Genomic DNA, 21,102 nt, shown 5'->3' on the forward strand with positions numbered 1-21,102 from the left:
AATGCCAAAGAATGCTCAAACTACCGCACAATTGCACTCATCTCACATGCTAGTAAAGTAATGCTCAAATTTCTCCAAGCCAGGCTTCAGCAATATGTGAACCGTGAACTTCCAGATGTTCAAGCTGGTTTTCGAAAAGGCAGAGGAACCAGATATCAAATTACCAACATCTGCTGGGTCATCGAAAAAGCAAGAGAGTTCCAGAAAAACATCTATTTCTGCTTTATTGACTATGCCAAAGCCTTTGACTCTGTGGCTCGCAATATACTGTGGAAAGTTCTGAAAGAGATGGGAATACCAGACCACCTGACCTGCCTCTTGAGAAATCTGTATGCAGGTCAGGAAGCAACAGTTAGAACTGGACATGGAATAATAGACTGGTTCCAAATTGGAAAAGGAGTACGTCAAGGCTGTATATTGTCACCTGCTTATGTAACTTATATGCAGAGTACATCATGAGAAATGCTGGGCTGGATGAAGCACAAACTGAAATCAAGATTGCTGGGAGAAATATCAATAACCTCAGATATGCAGATGATACTACCTTTATGGCAGAAAGTGAAGAACTATAGAGCCTCTTGATGAAAGTGAAAGAGGAGAGTGAAAAAGTTGGCATAAAGCTCAACATTCAGAAAACGAAGATCATGGCATCTGGTCCCATCACTTCATGGCAAATAGATGGAGAAACAGTGGAGACAGTGGCTGACTTTATTTTGTGTGTGGCTCCAAAATCACTGCAGATGGTGACTGCAGCCATGAAATAAAAAGAGGCTTACTCCTTGGAAGAAAAGTTATGACCAACCTAGACAGCATATTAAAAAGCAGAAACATTACTTTGCCAGCAAAGATCCGTCAAGGCTATGGTTTTTCCAGTAGTCATTTATGGATGTGAGAGTTGGACTATAAAGAAAGCCGAGCACCTAAGAATTGATGATTTTGAACTGTGGTGTTGGAGAAGACTCTTGACAGTCCCTTGGACTGCAAGGAGATCCAACCAGTCCGTCCTAAAGGAGAGCAGTCCTGGTGTTCACTGGAAGGACTGATGTTGAAGCTGAAACTCCAGTCCTTTGGCCACCTGATGTGAAGAGCTGACTCATTTGAAAAGACCCTGATGCTGGGAAAGATTGAGGACAGGAGGAGAAGGGGATGACAGAGGATGAGATGGTTGGATGGCATCAACAACTCAATGGACATGAGTTTGGGTGGACTCTGAGAGTTGGTAATGGATAGTGAGGCCTGACATGCTGCAGTCCATGGGGTCACAGAGTTGGACATGATTGAGCAACTGAACTGAACTGAACTTTAAAGCAGGGAATCTCATTGGCAATGTTTGTGATATAAAAGATTAGGGGTTCCCTGGTGGTGCAGTGGTAACGAATCCACCTGCCAAACAGGAGATGTAGGTTCAATCTCTGGTTCGAAAAGATCCCCTGCAGAAGGAAATGGCAAGTCACTCCAGTATTCTTGCTTGGGAAGTCCCATGGACAGAAGAGCCTAGCAGGCTACAGTTCATGGGGTTGTAAAGAGTTGGATGCAACTTAGTGACTAAACAACAACAACGTTGGACATGAAGATTAGAGTCTTAAAGCAAATCTTGATAAGTAAGCAAGTAGTTAATAGGGAAGAAATTTGTCTTCCTGAGTTATCTCTTGGGCTGAGAAGGGGACTGTTTGCTCAGATTAACAATCTATCATTATGAGAAGGGAGCCGAATGATGATTGAGCAGACTGTTGTTCAGGCAAATGATTTATGGGAAGATACTAAAGCGAATAATGAAGCTATTTACTGGTTTATAGCATTAAAACTCATGGTAAAGTCCTACTGAGGTAGGTGAGCCTAAGATTTTAGTTCTGTTAGCCAAGCCTTGTGAATGCAAGTCATCTCAGTTCTCACATGTCTTACTAAAGTTATATACACTTTTCCATTAATGTGTTACACATTGTTAGATTTAGTCTCAGAAACCTTATAGTTTTGGTTTCCATTGTAAACAGTTTTTTATGTAAAACTACTTTTGTATGTGTTTTGCTAATCTATGGTTTTGAAATAGATTTTTGTGTAACATTCTTGTCTTAGATATTCTTGAATTTTTTAGTAGAGGAAGCCATATCATCTACAAACAATGAATTTTAATTCTGCCTTACAGATTACCTTGTCTTGACTTACTAGAATTTTTAATGTACTGAAATAAAAGTGGTGATTGTGCATGTGGCAGAGATATTTATTGCCTACTGGCTATCATTTCCTCTCCTATATTTTCAAGCCCTCTTGCAGGTGTATAGGGCCTAGTTCCAGCCAGTAGACTATAAATGGAAATTATGTGGATCCCTTCCAGGGAGCGGCATAGAAGAATTGACAAGAACTCTCTGTTGTTATAGTGACAGTGAGGTCGCCTGTTCTAGATGGTACAGCTGCAAGTTGTTCAGCCTGTCTCATCAGCACAGGTCCTTGGGCAATTTTGTGAAGTGTGATTCTCTTGCTAACCTGTATTACCATAAAGTACAGGGAAAAATGAACCTTTATTATGTTAAGCCACTAATTTTCAGACTTAATTTGCTCTTGCAGTGCAACCTGATAGGTTGCAGCAGAAAACTAATACTATGTGCCTTCTTATCTTGATCCTGTCTTAGATAGGATCATGTCGAAGGTTTCACACCTGTGAATGTTTGCAGTAGATTTTTGTTGGATATCCTTTAGCAAGTTAAGGAAGTTCCCTTTGAAATTCCTTGTTTTCAAAGAATTTACATTTTTGAATTATGAGTGGATGTTGGATGTTACTGAATACTTTTTTCAGCTTCTAGTGAGTTGATAATGTTTTTCCTATGGTGAATTAATAGATTTTCTATTGATAACCCGTTCTTGTATTCTTTGAAAGTACCCAGCTTAATCATGTTGTATTCTTTTTTGATCATCACTAACTTTAATTTGTTAATATTTTGTTTAAGATAATTTTCCACATATTGTCATGCATGTGTGCCAAGTCACTTCAGTTGTGTCCTACTCTTTGCGACTTATTGACTGTAGCCTGCCATGCCCTTCCCCAGGGGATCTTCCCTACTGAGGAATCAAACCCTCATCTGTTATTTACCACTAGTGCCAAGAGAGATCTATAATTAGATTTCTCCTACTTTTCTTCAGTGGTTTGGTAGCAATGTTATGATCACATCATAAAATTAATTGGGGGATATTTTCTTTCTTGGAAGCAGTTTGCCAATTTGTTCCTTCACTCTTTATTGGGCTGTTAGTAAATCCGACTGTTAGTGTATCTTCTGTGGAACTTTCCTCATAGGTGTCCTTTGAGGCTTGGGCTGTGGGAGTTTTCTGTTTTTTTTTTTTCTGTCGTGGATCTCTCATAGTTCACTGACCTGGGACTACTACCACCAAACAGTAGCTATTTGACTTTACTTCAGTTTCCTCTCTTATAAAGTGTAGATAGTAAAAATACCACAAAGGTTGTTGTGAGGGTTAAACAAATTATTTATGTAAGTGCAAGGAGTAATCTAAGAAGGAAGGAATTTCCCCCTACCCCCTAAAGATTGGCACACCTAAGAATTACATATCAATTTCATTGCATTATTTTGGAATTTCTTCTAAAATTTTCTCTAGTATAAAGAAAGTACGTTTTCCTTAAACTAAACAGCATAGTTGAGCATATGGATTTTTAAATTGGGTGAGGTAGGAATTGATCATTCACTTGAGTAGGATTCAAAAGGAATGTTTTCAGCAAAATTGAGAAATTCATCTCAGTTGCAAATATCTGCTTCTCTTCCTTTTTACTCAGAACTATGGCACTAGTGGTAAAGAACCTGCCTGCCATACAGGAGACATGTAAGAAATGTGGGTTCAGTCCCTGGGTTGGGAAGATCCCCTGGAGGACTACACGGCAACACACTCCAGTATTCTTGCCTGGAGAATCTCATGGACAGACGAGCCTGGAGGGTTATGGTCCATAGGGTTGCAAAGAGTCGAACCCAACTGAAGCAACTTGGCACTTGCAGCAGCCACCTGCCTTATCCTTACTATCCTGAAAGTAGTGCTTCTACCACACTTCTTTCCTGTCATCATCCTCCTCAACTACTTCCCAGCAAATTCCATTAGAATTATTATTTTTTAATTTATTTCCCATGATGAAAGAGAAATTGTCAAGTATGGCATGTAGTTCCAGTCTTCAACAAATATTTTTTGGATAAGTGAGTTTCCTGGTTCCTGTTTATACTTAGTGGTTCTTTCTTCCATTAATTTAACTTTGAAGTTCCTATAAATTATAAATTTTATGGGCACAAATATGATTTAACTTAACTTATTGTATAAGCAGCTTTTCAGGAAGCTTATTTCTGCAATATGGGATAACTCAACCATTATATATCACATATTTGAAAATTATGTTATCTACATAATTACATTTATGTAGTTACAATGAACTTGGTGAAATGAAATTTTCTTTTTTAACCTATAACAATTTCAGATTGGTTTAAAACTATTAGATTTTATCTTGATGCATTTCAACATCTGCAATATTAGAATTGTTACATTTCTGTGATCTTATAAAAAGGATTTAAAGAATATTTCCATAAATGTAAAAAGGAAAAAACTCTTTATGCTGAAATATGAAGGTTTATGTAAACAGAAGAAATAAATACTATTGTCTTTCATGAATCAAGCTTTCTGCTTTGTGTTTGTACTAATTTTGTCTTACTTATTTTCTGTAGCAAACCTGTAAGATTGTTTCCCCAGTTTATAGATAAGGAAATGAAAACTTAGAGTAAACTACTTGCTCAGGGTCACATAACAAGCAGGGATTTGAACCCAATTCTTTGAACACTCTAAGCTAGGGTTCTTGAGGAATCATCCAAGAAATATGCCTCTTCCATTATGAGCCAAAGTAAGGACATTCCATTTGATTCCTGGAGGTGAATGATCAACCTATGGAAGACTCACAAGAGCTATGAAAATGCTTCTTAAGCTAAGTCTAGGTTGGAAATTTGTCGTGGATTCTTATCTCATCCCCTTGTTATACCTTCCATTCCCTCTTTTCGAAATATAATTTTCCAAAATATTTATTCTAATTCCATGGAAGAAATACATCCCAGCTGTATCCCCACTGCACTGTTACTCATTGTGTATCTATTTAGTTCTAATCTCCTTCCTCATTGTGTTATCATTATTTGTTTTTTCATGTCTCTCATTCTGGATGGTAATATCTTTGAAGTCTCCTGTTATATTTATCTGTGATTACTGTCTCCTACCTTGTTCAGTACTTGATACATAGAAGGTGCTTAATAAATATTGGATAGTATTGAGTTACATACAGTATTCAAGGTTCTCTGCAGTGTGCCCCTCTCCGCCTCTGTGATATTCTCTCCAATTACTTTCCTGCACAACTAGCCATGTGATTGTATCTTCATTGTTTATTCCTTGTGCCTTTTCTTCCACTTGGAATGCCCTATCTCCCCCTTTTCTCTGCTTAGCACCTTGATTCCAACCTACCTCCTGCATGAGACTGCCACCATTTAGACCATTAGAAGTTTATAAATGTCCTTCTGCAGGTATTGTCGTTAGGATAGATTTGCCCCCTAGCATATCTAACTGTCAGTTTTCTTTGTGTTAATACCCTCTCTCGTCTGGTTTGTGAGTTCAAATCCCTGTACCTCTTTAGATCTCTGTGTTAGCTAATGTGTTGTCCAAGAGATTCTTAGTGAATAGTCTGATAAAGAGAGAAACAGTTGTAGTCACCTAGAAGAGGCTTTATGTAGAGCGCTGCTGACTAGTTAGTGGAGAAATTTTAGTAAACAAAAAGTGAAATGGTCTGCAGCCAACATGACTCAATGGGCATTAAAATTAATGAAGAGAAATAATCTCTATAAGCCAAGTGGCTCAGATTTGGATATAATTCGAGAAACAGCATTAGAGCATTTTTTTTTTTCCCCTTTTCTCTCAGTCTTTAGAGCATTTTTCAGTTTGTTTCTCTCATTCAGTCTGGATCACATATTCTTGGTCAGTTATTTGGGACCATAACTGAGTCATTTGAATTACATGCTATTTGGTTCTGGAATGAAAGTTTGATTCTCTCTGTTGACTGCTGGCTCACCATATGTTGCTGTAATTCTGGAAAGCAGTGAAAATTGTGGTAGTATTGAAGGAGGAGTGGTGTTTTAATAATAAATTGCTTACATTTGTTTTATAACTAATTCACACATCTAGATATTCTGCTGCTAAGCTGCTAAGTCGCTTCAGTTGTGTCCGACTCTGTGCGACCCCATAGACGGCAGCCCACCAGGCTCTGCTGTCCCTGGGATTCTCCAGGCAAGAACACTGGAGTGGGTTGCCATTTCCTTCTCCAATCCACGAAAGTGAAGAGTGAAAGTGAAGTCGCTCAGTTGTGTCTGATTCTTTGCAACCCCATGGACTGAAGCCTACTAGGCTCCTCCATCCATGGGATTTTCCAGGCAAGAGTACTGGAGTGGGGTGCCATTGCCTATTCTGCAGGAAACTTAAATTATGGAAGATTTTTAGATATAAGGTAGCCATTATTAAACCTGGAGAAATGCGTCTGAAAAAGATTAAAGGTCATAGTGACCTTCTTAAAGGTCAAATATTTAGTTGATAATAACTGCTAGGACAAAATTTCATAAAGGCAGGGACTTTGTCCTGTTCACTATTGTAGTCTCAGCACTTAACATGGTGCTTGCATGCCAAGTTGCTTCAGTCGTGTCTGACTCTTTGAGACCCTATGGACTGTAGCCCGCCAGGCTCCTCTGTCCAGGGAATTCTCCAAGCAAGAATACTGGAGTGTGTAGCCATTCCCTTCTCCAGTAATATGGTGATGGGAAGTTAAATATGTGTTAAGGAACAAGAAAGAGAAATTGAATTTATTTAACTTCAGATTAACACTCTCATCACTCCATCAAAGCTACTCTTATTAAAATTATTGATACTATTCCAAGTCTTTCCTACCTTGTCTTATCAGCAACATTAGACTGAACTAGTTACTCCCCTTCCTTGAAATACATTATTTAATTGACTTCCAGAATAATAGATTCTCCATTTTCTTCCCCTTATTTCCTGGCCATTCCTCAGTCTGCTTCTCATCTTCCCAAATTCTAAACAGTGGAGTATTCCTAGGGCTCGGTTTTCAGAGGTTTCCTATTTATGCTCACTTCCTTGGTTATATCACTTAGTGCCATATTTTTAAATACCATTTAGACTCTAAAAATGACCAGTTTATATGTTTAACCTTGAGTCTTCCCCTGAACCTCTACTCTGATAGTTTGGATGATTGATAGATACGTGAAGCTCAACATATCAAAAACCAGTCTCCTAATAATATCTTATTCTTCCATCTGTCCCATTGGAAGGGTATAACTAATTTACACAAACTCAGTTCTTCCAGCTGATTTCACCAAAAAACTTTGATGTTCTCATTGACAGTCTATCAGCAGTTCCTGTGGACTGTATCTTCCAGATGGCATCTGAATCTGATCACTTTTTGCCATCACTCAGAGGCAAGACAGCATTCTCTTCCATGCTTTGTTGTTAATAATCTCTTAATTGATTTCCTTGACTCTGCCCATTGTCACACTATAGACTGTTCTTGACACAGTAGCCAAGAAGATATTATTTCCCCCCAAAAAATAAATAAAAGACCTTGTCTTTTCAAAATAGAAGTCTAAATCCTTAAAATTTGCCTTTTTTACTTTATTTCCTACTATTCAGTCTAGCCTGTTGGCTTTCTTGGTATTTCTAATTATCAGGCATACACCCTACCCCACCCACAGGATCTTTGTGTGGTTTTGTTTGTTTGTTTGTTTGTTTCTCTCTTTTTGGAATGTCACCATGATTTAGGTCTTGTGATATTTAATAGGGCATCAGAGGGCAAACACACTGAAACCATACTCACAGAAAACTAGTCAATCTAATCACACTAGGACCACAGCCTTGTCTAACTCAATGAAACTAAGCCATGCCTGTGGGGCAACCCAAGACGGGCGGATCATGGTGGAGAGATCTGACAGAATGTGGTCCACTGGAGAAGGGAATGGCAAACCACTTCAGTATTCTTGCCTTGAGAACCCCATGAACAGTATGAAAAGGCAAAATGATAGGATACTGAAAGAGAAACTCCCCAGGTCAGTAAGAGCCCAATATGCTACTGGACATCAGTGGAGAAATAACTCCAGAAAGAATGAAGGGATGGAGCCAAAGCAAAAAGAATACCTAGCTGTGGATGTGACTGGTGATAGAAGCAAGGTCCCATGCTGTAAAGAGCAATATTGCATAGGAACCTGGAATGTCAGGTCCATGAATCAAGGCAAATTGGAAGTGGTCAAACAAGAGATGGCAAGAGTGAATGTCAACATTCTAGGAATCAGTGAACTGAAATGGACTGGAATGGGTGAATTTAACTCAGATGACCATTATATCTACTACTGCGGACAGGAATCCCTCAGAAGAAATGGAGTGGCCATCATGGTCAACAAAAGAGTCCGAAATGCAGTACTTGGACGCAATCTCAAAAACGACAGAATGATCTCTGTTCGTTTCCAAGGCAAACCATTCGATATCACAGTAATCCAAGTCTATGCCCCAACCAGTAATGCTGAAGAAGCTGAAGTTGAACGGTTCTATGAAGACCTACAAGACCTTTTAGAACTAACACTCAAAAAAGATGTCCTTTTCATTATAGGGGACTGGAATGCAAAAGTAGGAAGTCAAGAAACACCTGGAGTAACAGGCAAATTTGGCCTTGGAATACAGAATGAAGCAGGGCAAAGACTAAGAGAGTTTTGCCAAGAAAATGCACTGGTCATAACAAACACCCTCTTCCAACAACACAAGAGAAGACTCTACACATGGACATCACCAGATGGTCAACACCGAAATCAGATTGATGATATTCTTTGCAGCCAAAGATGGAGAAGCTCTATACAGTCAACAAAAACAAGACCAGGAGCTGACTGTGGCTCAGACCATGAACTCCTTATTGCCAAATTCAGACTTAAATTGAAGAAAGTAGGGAAAACCACTAGACCATTCAGGTATGACCTAAATCAAATCCCTTATGATTATACAGTGGAAGTGAGAAATAGATTTAAGGGACTAGATCTGATAGAGTGCCTGATGAACTATGGATGGAGGTTTGTGACATTGTACAGGAGACAGGGATCAAGACCATTCCCATGGAAAAGAAATGCAAAAAAGCAAAATGGCTGTCTGGGGAGGCCTTACAAATAGCTGTGACAAGAAGAGAAGGGAAAAGCAAAGGAGAAAAGAAAAGATATAAACACCTGAATGCAGAGTTCCAAAGAATAGCAAGAACAGATAAGAAAGCCTTCCTCAGCGATCAATGCAAAGAAATAGAGGAAAACAACAGAATGGGAAAGACTAGAGATCTCTTTAAGAAAATCAGAGATACCAAAGGAACATATCATGCAAAGATGGGCTCGATAAAGGACAGAAATGGTATGGACCTAACAGAAGCAGAAGATATTAAGAAGAGATGGCAAGAATACACAGAAGAACTGTACAAAAAAGATCTTCACAACCCAGATAATCATGATGGTGTGATCACTGACCTAGAGCCAGACATCCTGGAATGTGAAGTCAAGTGGGCCTTAGAAAGCATCACTACGAACAGAGCTACTGGAGGTGATGGAATTCCAGTTGAGCTATTCCAAATCCTGAGAGATGATGCTGTAAAAGTGCTGCCCTCAATATGCCAGCAAATTTGGAAAACTCAGCAGTGGCCACAAGACTGGAAAAGGTCAGTTTTCATTCCAATCCCAAAGAAAGGCAATGCCAAAGAATGCTCAAACTACCGCACAATTGCACTCATCTCACATGCTAGTAAAGTAATGCTCAAAATTCTCCAAGCCAGGCTTCAGCAATATGTGAACCATGAACTTCCTGATGTTCAAGCTGGTTTGGGAACCAGAGATCAAATTGCCAACATCCTCTGGATCATGGAAAAAGCAAGAGAGTTCCAGAAAAACATCTATTTCTGCTTTCTTGCTTATGCCAAAGCCTTTGACTGTGTGGATCACAATAAACTCTGGAAAATTCTGAAAGAGATGGGAATACCAGACCACCTGATCTGCCTCTTGAGAAATCTGTATGCAGGTCAGGAAGCTACAGTTAGAACTGGACATGGAACAACAGACTGGTTCCAAATAGGAAAAGGAGTTCGTCAAGGCTGTATATTGTCACCCTGTTTATTTAACTTATATGCAGAGTATATCATGAGAAACGCTGGACTGGAAGAAACACAAGCTGGAATCAAGATTGCCGGGAGAAATATCAATAGCCTCAGATATGCAGATGACACCACCCTTATGGCAGAAAGTGAAGAGGAACTCAAAAGCCTCTTGATGAAAGTGAAAGTGGGGAGTGAAAAAGTTGGCTTAAAGCTCAACATTCAACAAACGAAGATCATGGCATCCAGTCCCATCACTTCATGGGAAATAGATGGGGAAACAGTGGAAACAGTGTCAGACTTTATTTTTCTGGGCTCCAAAATCACTGCAGATGGTGACTGCAGCCATGAAATTAAAAGACGCTTACTCCTTGGAAGGAAAGTTATGACCAACCTAGATAGCATATTAAAAAGCAGAGACATTACTTTGCCAACAAAGGTTCGTCTAGTCAAGGCTATGGTTTTTCCTGTGGTCATGTATGAGAGTTGGACTGTGAAGAAGGCTGAGCACCAAAGAATTGATGCTTCTGAACTGTGGTGTTGGAGAAGACTCTTGAGAGTCCCTTGGACTGCAAGGAGATCCAACCAGTCCATTCTGAAGGAGATCAGCCCTGGGATTTCTTTGGAAGGAATGATGCTAAAGCTGAAACTCCAGTACTTTGGCCACCTCATGCGAAGAGTTGACTCACTGGAAAAGACTCTGATGCTGGGAGGGATTGGGGGCCGGAGGAGAAGGGGACGACAGAGGATGAGATGGCTGGATGGCATCACTGACTCGATGGATGTGAGTCTGAGTGAACTCTGGGAATTGGTGATGGACAGGGAGGCCTGGCGTGCTGCGATTCATGGGGTCACAAAGAGTCAGACACGAATGAGTGTCTGATCTCAGGCCTATACTTCATAGAGTTTTGCTAGGGCAGTTCTGTCTGTGAGGTCTCCATTGACCACCCTATGTAAAATTACAGCTGCTTCCCTACATATTCCTCCCACCCCACCTGGCAGCACTTCTTATTTCCTTTATTTTCCTCCCATGGTATTTACCATCCTTCGATATACTGTATGTTTTACCTATTTATTTTAGAGGGGGTTGTGTTTTTAAATCTTTTTCTCCTTACTAGAATGTAAATTTTACTAGAATGTAAGTTCTACAAGGGTAGGAATTTATTCATTTATCTACCTTGATTTATTATGAAGCAATGATTGAGTATGAGGACTAGCATTCTGTTCTGTTTGGCCTCATAGCTAGACTATCATCAGTTCATGTGTATTTGTCCTTTGCTTTATATATCCATCCCTACCTTTACCCCATTCCTACTCAAAAGGCCTTGGAATTGATAAAGTTCTATAGATTTTCAGTTCAGTCACTCATTGTGTCTGACTCTTTGTGACCCCATGGACTGCAGCATGCCAGGCTTCCCTGTCCATCACCAACTCCTGGAGCTTGCTCAAATTCATGTCCATCGAGTCGGTGATGGCATCCAACTATCTCATCCTCTATCATCCGCTTCTCCTGCCTTCAATCTTTCCCAGCATCAGGTGGCTAAAGTATTGGAGCTTCAGCTTCAGCATAAGTCCTTCCAATGAATATTCAGGACTAATTTCCTTTAGGATTGACTGACTGGTTTGATCTCCTTGCAGTCCAAGGGACTCTCAAGAGTCTTCTCCAACACCGAAGTTCAAAAGCATCAATTCTTTGGAGCTCAGCTTTCTTTATAGTCCAACTCTCATCCTCACATGACTACTAGAAAAATCATAGCTTTGACTAGATGGGCCTTTGTTGGCAAATAATGTCTCTGCTTTTTAATATGCTGTCTAGGTTGATCATAGCTTTTCTTCCAAGGAGCAAGTGTCTTTTAATTTCATGGCTGCAGTCACCATCTGCAGTGATTTTGGACATGTGGATTGAATAGTCAGATTATTCAGTGTTTAGTCATATAGTGGTAGTAACGATTGCTATGCTCAGTAGCTCAGTTTTATCTGACTCTGCAACCCCATGGACTGTAGCCTGCCAGGCTCCTCTATCCAGGGGATTTTCTAGGCAAGAATACTAGAGTGGGTTGCCATTTCCTTCTCCAGGGTATCATCCCAGCGCAAGGATCGAACCCATGTCTCCTGCATTAGCAGGCTGATTCTTTATTGCTGAGCCACTGGGGAAGCCCAAAATAGCTTTTAACGTTTGAATCCACTTACTGAGAACTTGTTCTGTGTCGAGAATTTTCATGTGTTTTACATACGTTATCTTTTTTTTAAAACCTATTTTGCCATGCAGTTTGTGGGATCTCAGTTCCCCAACTAGGGAATGAACCCAGGCCATGGTAGTGAAAGCATGGAATTCTAGCCATTAGATCACCAGGGAACCCCCTAATGAAATTTATCTTCAAATATAGCTGTGACATTATATTAGATTTTTTTTTATTTTTACAAATGTCTTGTGTATATGTGTATAATGTCACTATATATGTATGTCACTATATATATATATATATATCCTGTGTATACGTATGTAATTTTTAAACAGGTCATCAGAACACCTCATGGGAGAGACTTCGATGAGTCTTTGGAAAGGTGCGAAGACTACTTGAGTTCAAGGTCATGCAGCAAGCCCCAGCATTCAGCCAGGACCTTACTTGTTCATTCAGCACCCTCTACCATGCCGAAGCATTCTCCAAGCCCTGTGTTAAATCGAGCTTCTCTCAGGGAAAGGTAATGCTTAGTTTCTATGTCTGTATTAATTTTTGAATAATCATTAGAAAAGAGCAGGCAGTAATTATGTATGTCACGTGATATTTTGCAAAAGGGTAATTTGATTTTAAGAGAGCTACTTTAAATTGTTTTTGCTTAGAATGTATTGCACAGTGTCAGATACTCCTCCCCAGCCCAGTTCTCTCAAAGTGAGTTTATTAACTATAGTGAGTTTATTAATTAGAGTCACTTTAACCCTAATTAAATATTGTAGTTCCCAAAGTGAAAAATAGAGTATATGATAATTGTTTTTAAGAGATTCATAGGAATTTAACATTATAGTCATGACTTATGTACAAAAATAGCATAGGTTATATTTTTTCTTTTACTGATAATAATGATACTGTATATTATGGGTTCATGGCACCTGCTTTCATCAAATTACCTATCCCCAACTGCCAAGAGAATCTTAATCATGTTAATGATCTAGTTCTCCCTCTAAAAACGTTTTGGCAAACAAAGTTAAGACACTTGTTATAATTTGAATATGAAAGAAATAATTCCTCTTCATCTGTTTTTGTTGTTGTTGAATCCAAATTGAAAATTCCTTGACTCCCTCACATTTAGTAACATAGAAAACAAGAATTGTCATAAATTTAAAAAAAGCAAACAAACCCAACCCTAGGTATTTAAGAAATTTTGTAGAAATTTGAAAACATAAGAGATATACTGTGAACACATAGAAATATAATCTATCATCACACATGGTATCAAAAAGCTAAAGAGGCACACAAAATCTCTACAGCGTGCTAGGGGCATCAGGCATAAATAAGAAAGTTTAAATGAGCTGTAGAGAATCTATCAAAAGTTCATCTCAAAACCTATGATTCAAACAAGAGTGTGCCAGTTTGGGAACTGTACTAAAGCACCCCTGTTATGAACACATAAATTTGTTTCATCGTTAGTCCTGTAACCATTTGAAATAGGTATATGAAGGAATGCTAGATATGCTCATCCTAAATTAGGGAAGTTTGACGAATGTTACTTCAAGTCAATCATGCCTCTGGAAATCAAGTTCAGATAGGTAGGTAGGTAGGTAGGTAGATCTATATAGGTATAAGTTCTATATATAGGTATAAGATCTATATAGATATAAGTTCATATAGGTAGGTAGGTACATCTATATAGAGAGATATATGTCTGTGTATCTGTAGGTTTTAAAAGTTCAAGAGAAGCTCTTAAAGAGAGGTTTTTCTACTGAAGTCTGATAACTTGTGTCTCTGTTATCAGGGGACTTTCTTTGCATTCCACGACTGCTCTGATGTTCAAACATTCAGTTGGCACTACTCTACTTTTCCCTACTTTTAGAATTAAGCACTTGAGGTTTTCTTGATTAGGTTCTTTGCTATATCTGTAGGTTTTCAAGCATTTTTTAAACCTATAATTCCTTGAATATCTTATTATAAATCTTGATTTATTTTTCTATGTTTTTGCATATTTTGAAGAAATCTCCAATTGTCTACTGCTATAGTAAAATATCAAATTTAATCTTGTGTTGTTTTTTTTCCTTGTTTATAATTTTGTCTCAGTATTTTGAAGTCAGGTTGATAAATTCTTCATTGAGGCTGTTTTCAAAACTTCTTTATTGAGGCTAGCTAATGTCAGCTGTCCCTTTTTCATATTTCAGTGCAGGGGATGGTTTAGAGTAGGTGACAGCATTTATTTTGGCATTGGATAGTAGATATAGATAAATAAGTTCTTTGCTAGAAGGATACCAGTGATTCAAATATTAAACATTACATATTTTACCTATGACTGAAAGAAATTTGAGGTACTTTTAAAATTAAAGAATATAATAGTTGTTTAGTTTGAACACATCTAAATAAGTTGATAAAATTTTATTTGAGTACTTTCTAGTATAAATAAACTTTTTTATTTTCACTAAGACAGAACACCTCTACTTTGAGTGTATTTTCTAAAAAAATCTAGATCTAGTCTGTAAAGAAAAGTAAAATATATCAGACAATATGTCTTTAAGACATATTACCAAGAGAAAAAACATTTTTTTCCTTTTAGCATGCTTAGTACCACATGTTTAAATATAAGACTTTCTATGATCTGGCTTTTAGGTCACTGAGAAATATACTAGAGTGTTTATACAACCATTGGAATCAATAAACAATTTAAACTGATGTAAACATAGATTGTATGTCCTCGGCAAAATTGGGAGTATGACAGAACATACAGCTCTATTTTTTCTAGGTACATATTCATTAAAATTAAGTAAGTTTTCCTCTAAGATTGCTGTAAAATGCTGACTCCTTATCATGTATAGGAATAAACACACTTTTGAAAGCTTTATCAGCGACTCTAAGCAAATGACTTTATTTATCGTGAAGGTCCTTTTTGCTTTAAGCCTTTTAAAAGAATAACTCCAGTAGAGTTAGTACACCATAAACGGGTTTCACTTCTGATTATAAGTGTTATGTTTCAAAACCAGTTTTCTCTTCAAAGTATAAATGTTAATATTATGGCATAATAATTATATTAGCTTATAGAGTTATTAATAAAATCAGACTAAGAAATAATAGCAAATCTAATTTAATAGGAGCTGATATTCTCATGCTAAAGGTTTTGCTTTCTAAATGGAGTAAAACTGTTAGTCAGTCATTCCTTATACCACAGCACAGACTAGTGGATCCTCTCACAGTATCATCAAAGAGATCCTCCTGGAGCTGCACTTTTAAGTCTCTGATTTTCAAGATGTGTTACATACGTAGCCAGTAATAAGGCCTGCCAATATATTTCCATCAGTGCAGGCAACACTTCCTATTACAAATGCAGGAGATTAAGATTTAGATATAGTTGATCATCCATTATTGATTGCATTCTTTAAAACAGATTATGTAAATCATTTATCCTGCTTAATAGTTTATACTTTGTATAAACACATAAAATTATAACTTTGTAAGGACAAACTAGAAGCTAGAAGGTTTTAAGCAAACTATTAGCATTTTAGTAACTCATTCCTTTATAATAAATCCATTTGCAAATGCAGGAGACCCCGGTTAGATTCCTGGGTCGGGAAGATCTACTGGAGAAGGGATAGGCTACCCACTCCAGTATTCTTGGGCTTCCCTTGTGGTTCAGCTGTTAAAGAATCTGCCTGCAATGCGGGAGACCTGGGTTTGATCCCTGGGTTGGAAAGATCCCCTGGAGAAGGGAACAGCTACCCACTCCAGTATTCTGGCCTGGAGAATTCCATGGTCTGTATAGTCCATGGTGTCGCAAAGAGTTGGACCCGACTGAGTGACTTTCACTCACTTCCTTTATAAAGGAATTATCAAGAATATGTCATGTAGATACATTATAATCAGATGGATGTAGAAATTTTCGTTATCACTTATATAAAGCAAAATATCTTAATTATACTAGTGCCAGCTTTGTGTTTGGGAAAGCATGAGAAAGAGAAATGATGGGCTGCTTTAGTTCTTCTTTGGCATGTTTAATTCCAAGAACGGAAAATAATTTTAAAGGTACTATATGTGGAATTATTGCTCTAATATAAAAATTTATATCTTTGTTTAGAGATAAAGCTCTAAAGAATTATATATGGACATTGTTAAAATGGTTAGGTATATAGATTTGCTGTCCCCAAAGCATGTCCAACTTTGTTAGACTATTAATTGAACATATTGTGAGGACCTAATACTACAGTTGAGGTTGAGTATTTGATTTTATACCTGTCTCTCATCCTCAGTCAAAGAAAGAAAATATGTTATTCTAATCCTTATATGTTATCACAAAGAGATAATAAAAAATAACTGTGTGTCTGGCATTTGGTGATTTATTTTTCTCTCCCTCTGGATGCAAGTCATCTTTGTTTTTTATGCCTACAGGTTCCATTCTGATTGGTGTTCACCTTCCAACTGTGATGAGATCCATGACCGGGTAAAGAATGTCTTGAAATCACATCAGGCTCATCAAAGACATTTATATGTTAGTTTCTAAATTTTTCTCTTGAAGGCTTTTTTTTTAAATTAGGCATGAAAACCACCCAAGATGTTTAACGCTCACAATATTTAATCCCTGGGAAGGAAAAGAAAAGATACAACCTCCATTTAATGGAAGTCAGTGGTTTAGCTAAAGGGAACATATCTAACTTCCTGCCTGACCTGAGTCATTATGCAAAATGTTTGACACAGATCATGTTAACTATAAAAAAAATATTAGTGATACCTATCTCATAAAGAGTCAGTAAGTAGTGACTTCATGATAATTTTTCACAGCCTTCAAAATATGGGAACTCTTGTTTTATGACCCAGAATAAATTCCATTTCCTGCAAATAGATTTGATTGAATGGTAGAATGAGAGGAGGGATGAGACATGTGTTTTGGAGAAGTTTCCCAGCTGATTTTTATGCTAATTAAATGCTTAAAAGAGGAAAAGAAGAGGTCAGGTTTATCAGTTTAGTACTAAATAACATCAGTATGAAAATCTGACATAAGGCAAATGAACATATAAATAAATGACAGGTGGGAAATAATTACAGTATATTATTCTTTTTATGTTTGGTATCTTGTTTCAGTCATTTATTTAAAAACAATTGTTTATCAGGAGTCATGTTGGACACCAAGCTTGGTCCTGGGAATGTAACTGGATTATGTGACATTGGCATCATTTTATATAGTTGAAAGCTTCTATTATGCATACCGATTTTAAATTAAACTTGTTTTCAAAGTATAATTACAGATAGTCCCAGTGACTCGCCTCTCCCAAGGTTAACATTATCCTAACTTCTAATAACAAGATTAGAAGTGTTAGAAGATTAGAAGTAAAAGTATTGCATGTTTTTATGTTTATAGCAGTGACATCCTACCGTGTCTTTTCCCTTTTTTTTCTTACTTACTTCATTTTGTTTTTCCAGTTCAGATATTTTTGCAATGCAGACATCTTGTTACCTAGTTCTTCACTCTTGCTGCTGCATGGTATTTCATTGTGTGAAAATACTACCATTGGTTAATGCATTCATCTATTGATGGACCTTTGGGTTGTTTCTGGTTTGAGCTATTTTAGAACTGTTATGAACAGTATGTATCCTCAGATAACATTGTATACATTTTATTTGGGTATGTTGCCACCACTGTATTGCTCAGTCATAAACTGTATAAACATTAAGCTTTTCCAAGTGATTTTAACGATTTACACTCCCACTACTAGTGTGAATGAGTTCAGTTTGTTTCGTATGCTCACTTCTGCTTGATAGGTTGTGTGCATGTATATGCATGTGTGCATACGTGCATTTTAATTTTGGCATTTTGACTGTGAGAAGTAGTTTTATCACATAATGGTTTTAATTTGCTGTTTCCTGGTGACTAGTTTATTGACTATTTGGGTATTCTCTTTTGTGAGTATTTGTTCAAGTTACTTGCCCATTTTTATACTGCATTGTCTCTTTTAATTTGTTAAAATTTCCATATAGATTCTTGATATGTCAGATATATGTTTCATAATTTTCTTTTCCCACTCTGTACCTTGCCTTTTCTTTCTTTTAATGATATCTTTTGATGAAAAGAAGTTCTTAAGTCCAATGAATCCAATTTATCTTTTGTATTAGCATTTTTAGAATGTTTGTCTTATCAATGGAAATAATCAATAAACAATCTAAAATAAGAATAGAAAGGTTTTATTAGAGCCAGACTGAGAACTATAGCCCAAGAAATTTGAACTGTGAAGGAGTAGCTCTTGAATTGTGTTCTGCCAGACTGCAAAATGGAGGAGGCTTATATCAGCAAAACCCACCGAGTTATAGATAGATGAGTTAATAAGTTAGGGTTGGTTATGGTCCGAAATGGCTGTGTAGTCACAAGAGGAGACCCTGTGACCTTAAGATTGCAGCTGATTGCTGCTGCAGATGTTGTCTTGAGAACTGCTAGTATCCTTGAGTTTGATAAAGTTCATAAGAACTGCTGGCTGTAGTTAGCGTAAAGTTCAAGCCACATGACGGACAGGCCAGAATGACTTCTCCATCCCTCAGTATGTGAAAATTTCTTCTCTTAGTCCATTTCAGGACTCCATCTTATGTTTTCTTTTAAAGACTTTTTGTTTTCTTTCACATTTAAACATATGATCTAGTTGGAATTATTTTTTCTGCATAGTGGTAGGAAGGTGGCAAATTTCAAGAAAGTTTCAAGTTCTATGACTGTGGATATCTCTTTTTCTTTGTAGTTCTGTTAACTTTGTTTTATATATTTTGAAGCCATGTTGGTTGGATACAGATTTCAGACTGTGATACAAATCTTTTATTGTAAAGTGTCTTTTTTATTTCTAGTATTATTTCTTGTTTCATAGTACTATGTAGCAGCACCTACACTGCTAGGTGTACAGTTACAGCAACTTTATTTTGGCCATATATACATGGTATATATTTTCCATCCTGTTTTTAATCATTATATTTAAAGTGTGTACCTTGTGAATAGCACATGAGATTTTGTTCCAGATTGAAAATCTAGAATTTTTATGTAGACTGATGCAGCTTTCATTTGAATTAATAACTTTTTTATAATCCTTTTCCTTTTTATTAACTTGTTATCCACTTTTTTAAACTATGTTATTGGTTGCCCTAGAGATTGCAACTTGCATCCATAACAAATTATTTCTTTGTTGACCTCGCCAATAATGTTGGGACCTAAAAACATTTAACTGTTTTTTTAACCTGCCTCATTTTTTGGATATCTATTATCTTGCATTTTGATTCTACATATATAAAACATACAACAAATTCATTTTGTTTGTGTAGTAATGTTTATTCATTTTAATCACATATTTACCATTTCTGTTATTCTTCATCCTTTCCTGAGGTTCCATGTTCCAATTTCAGTTTTTGAGTCATCTTCCTATTCCCTGTAGTACTTTCTTTAATGTTACTATCCTGGCTTTGAATTCCAATTTTGTTTTTTTAAAAACATCATGGTTCTACTTTTATGTAGGCTGGTTTTACTGGATATAAAATTCTGTATTATATCCAGGTTGGTGGCTGTTTCCTTTTGGCACTTTATCTTCCTATTTTTTGGCCATACCACAAGGATCTTAGTTCCCTAATCAGGGATTGAACCTCTGCTCTCAGCAGTGAAAGCATGGAGTCTAACCACTGGACCACTAGGGAGTTTCCTCCTTTGACACTTTAAGGAAGCCATTCACTGTCTTCTGGCTTCTTTTGAGTCACTTGAATAGTCACCTGTCATTCCTTTGAAGTACTGTAGGGTTTCCCCATGCTGTTGCATTTAAGATTTGCTCTTCAACTTTGTGTTTAGTAATCTTACTATGATATGCCTAAATGTAGTTTTCTTGGATTAATTCTACATTGTTTGCAGAGCTTCTTAAATTTTTAAGTTGATATCTTTCATCAGTTTTGGAAAACTCATTCATTCTTTCTTTAAACATTGCTTCTGTTCCAATACTGTCCCTCTGGAATTTCAAATTACACTTCTATAGGGTCTTTAGACTGTATATCATATGTATCTTATGCTTGTTTTGATGCTTTTAATTTTTTATCTCATTAAAGAAATTTAATTTAAAGTTAGGAATCTCCCATATAAGAAAACCCTAAGCCCAGAGGCTTTCTATAGTGAATTCAACCAAACCTTTAAGGAAAACATAATGCTGGTTTTACACATTCCTGAAAATAGAAGAAAAAATACATCCTGGGTCATCTCATGATATCAACATTTCTTCTAATGTCAAATAGATAATGACATTACAAGAAAAGAAAAATAGACCAAAATCCCATATAATATATACATAAAAATCCTTAACAACATGTTAGCAAATTAGAATCAGCAATATATAAAAATGAAAATGTATTGTAATCAAGTGGACTTATTCCAGAAACACAATGTAAATTCATCCTATTAACAGAGTAAATACATTTTGTTCTGTGTCATTTCAATAGACAGAAAAAGTATACAGCAAAGTTTAACTCTATTCATGTTAAACACTGTCAGTAAAGTTGAGGTAGAAGCATACTTCCTTAACATAATTAAGAAGCATCTTTAAAAAACCTAACTGCTGACATTATACTTAATGGTGAAAGACTAAATGCTTTCTCCCCCTAAGCTCAGAAGCAAGGCAAGCAAGCCCTCTCTCACCATTTCTTTAACATCATACTGGGAGTCTTAGATAATACAGATAGACAAGAACATAGATAAAAGGCATAAAGGTTAGAAGGGAAGAA

At 36.9% G+C, this 21,102-nt stretch overlaps 1 protein-coding gene across 6 annotated transcripts in view; it reads left to right on the forward strand.

The window, feature by feature from the left end:
* Window positions 1–21,102, forward strand: part of SPATA6 (spermatogenesis associated 6) — a 158,492-nt gene that overhangs the window by 96,510 nt on the left and 40,880 nt on the right. For 3 of the 6 annotated variants that reach the window (XM_025288780.2, XM_044945033.1, XM_006053635.3), the window contains 2 exons: window positions 12,705–12,889; window positions 16,768–16,867. In XM_025288780.2, the coding sequence (XP_025144565.2) occupies window positions 12,705–12,889; window positions 16,768–16,867 (285 nt within the window). The remainder of the gene's footprint in view (window positions 1–12,704; window positions 12,890–16,767; window positions 16,868–21,102) is intronic. The other 3 variants (XM_025288781.2, XM_044945034.1, XM_025288782.2) reach the window with 1 other exon arrangement.

This window comes from Bubalus bubalis, chromosome 6 (assembly GCF_019923935.1).
Source record: "Bubalus bubalis isolate 160015118507 breed Murrah chromosome 6, NDDB_SH_1, whole genome shotgun sequence".
NCBI classification, from domain to species: domain Eukaryota; kingdom Metazoa; phylum Chordata; class Mammalia; order Artiodactyla; family Bovidae; genus Bubalus; species Bubalus bubalis.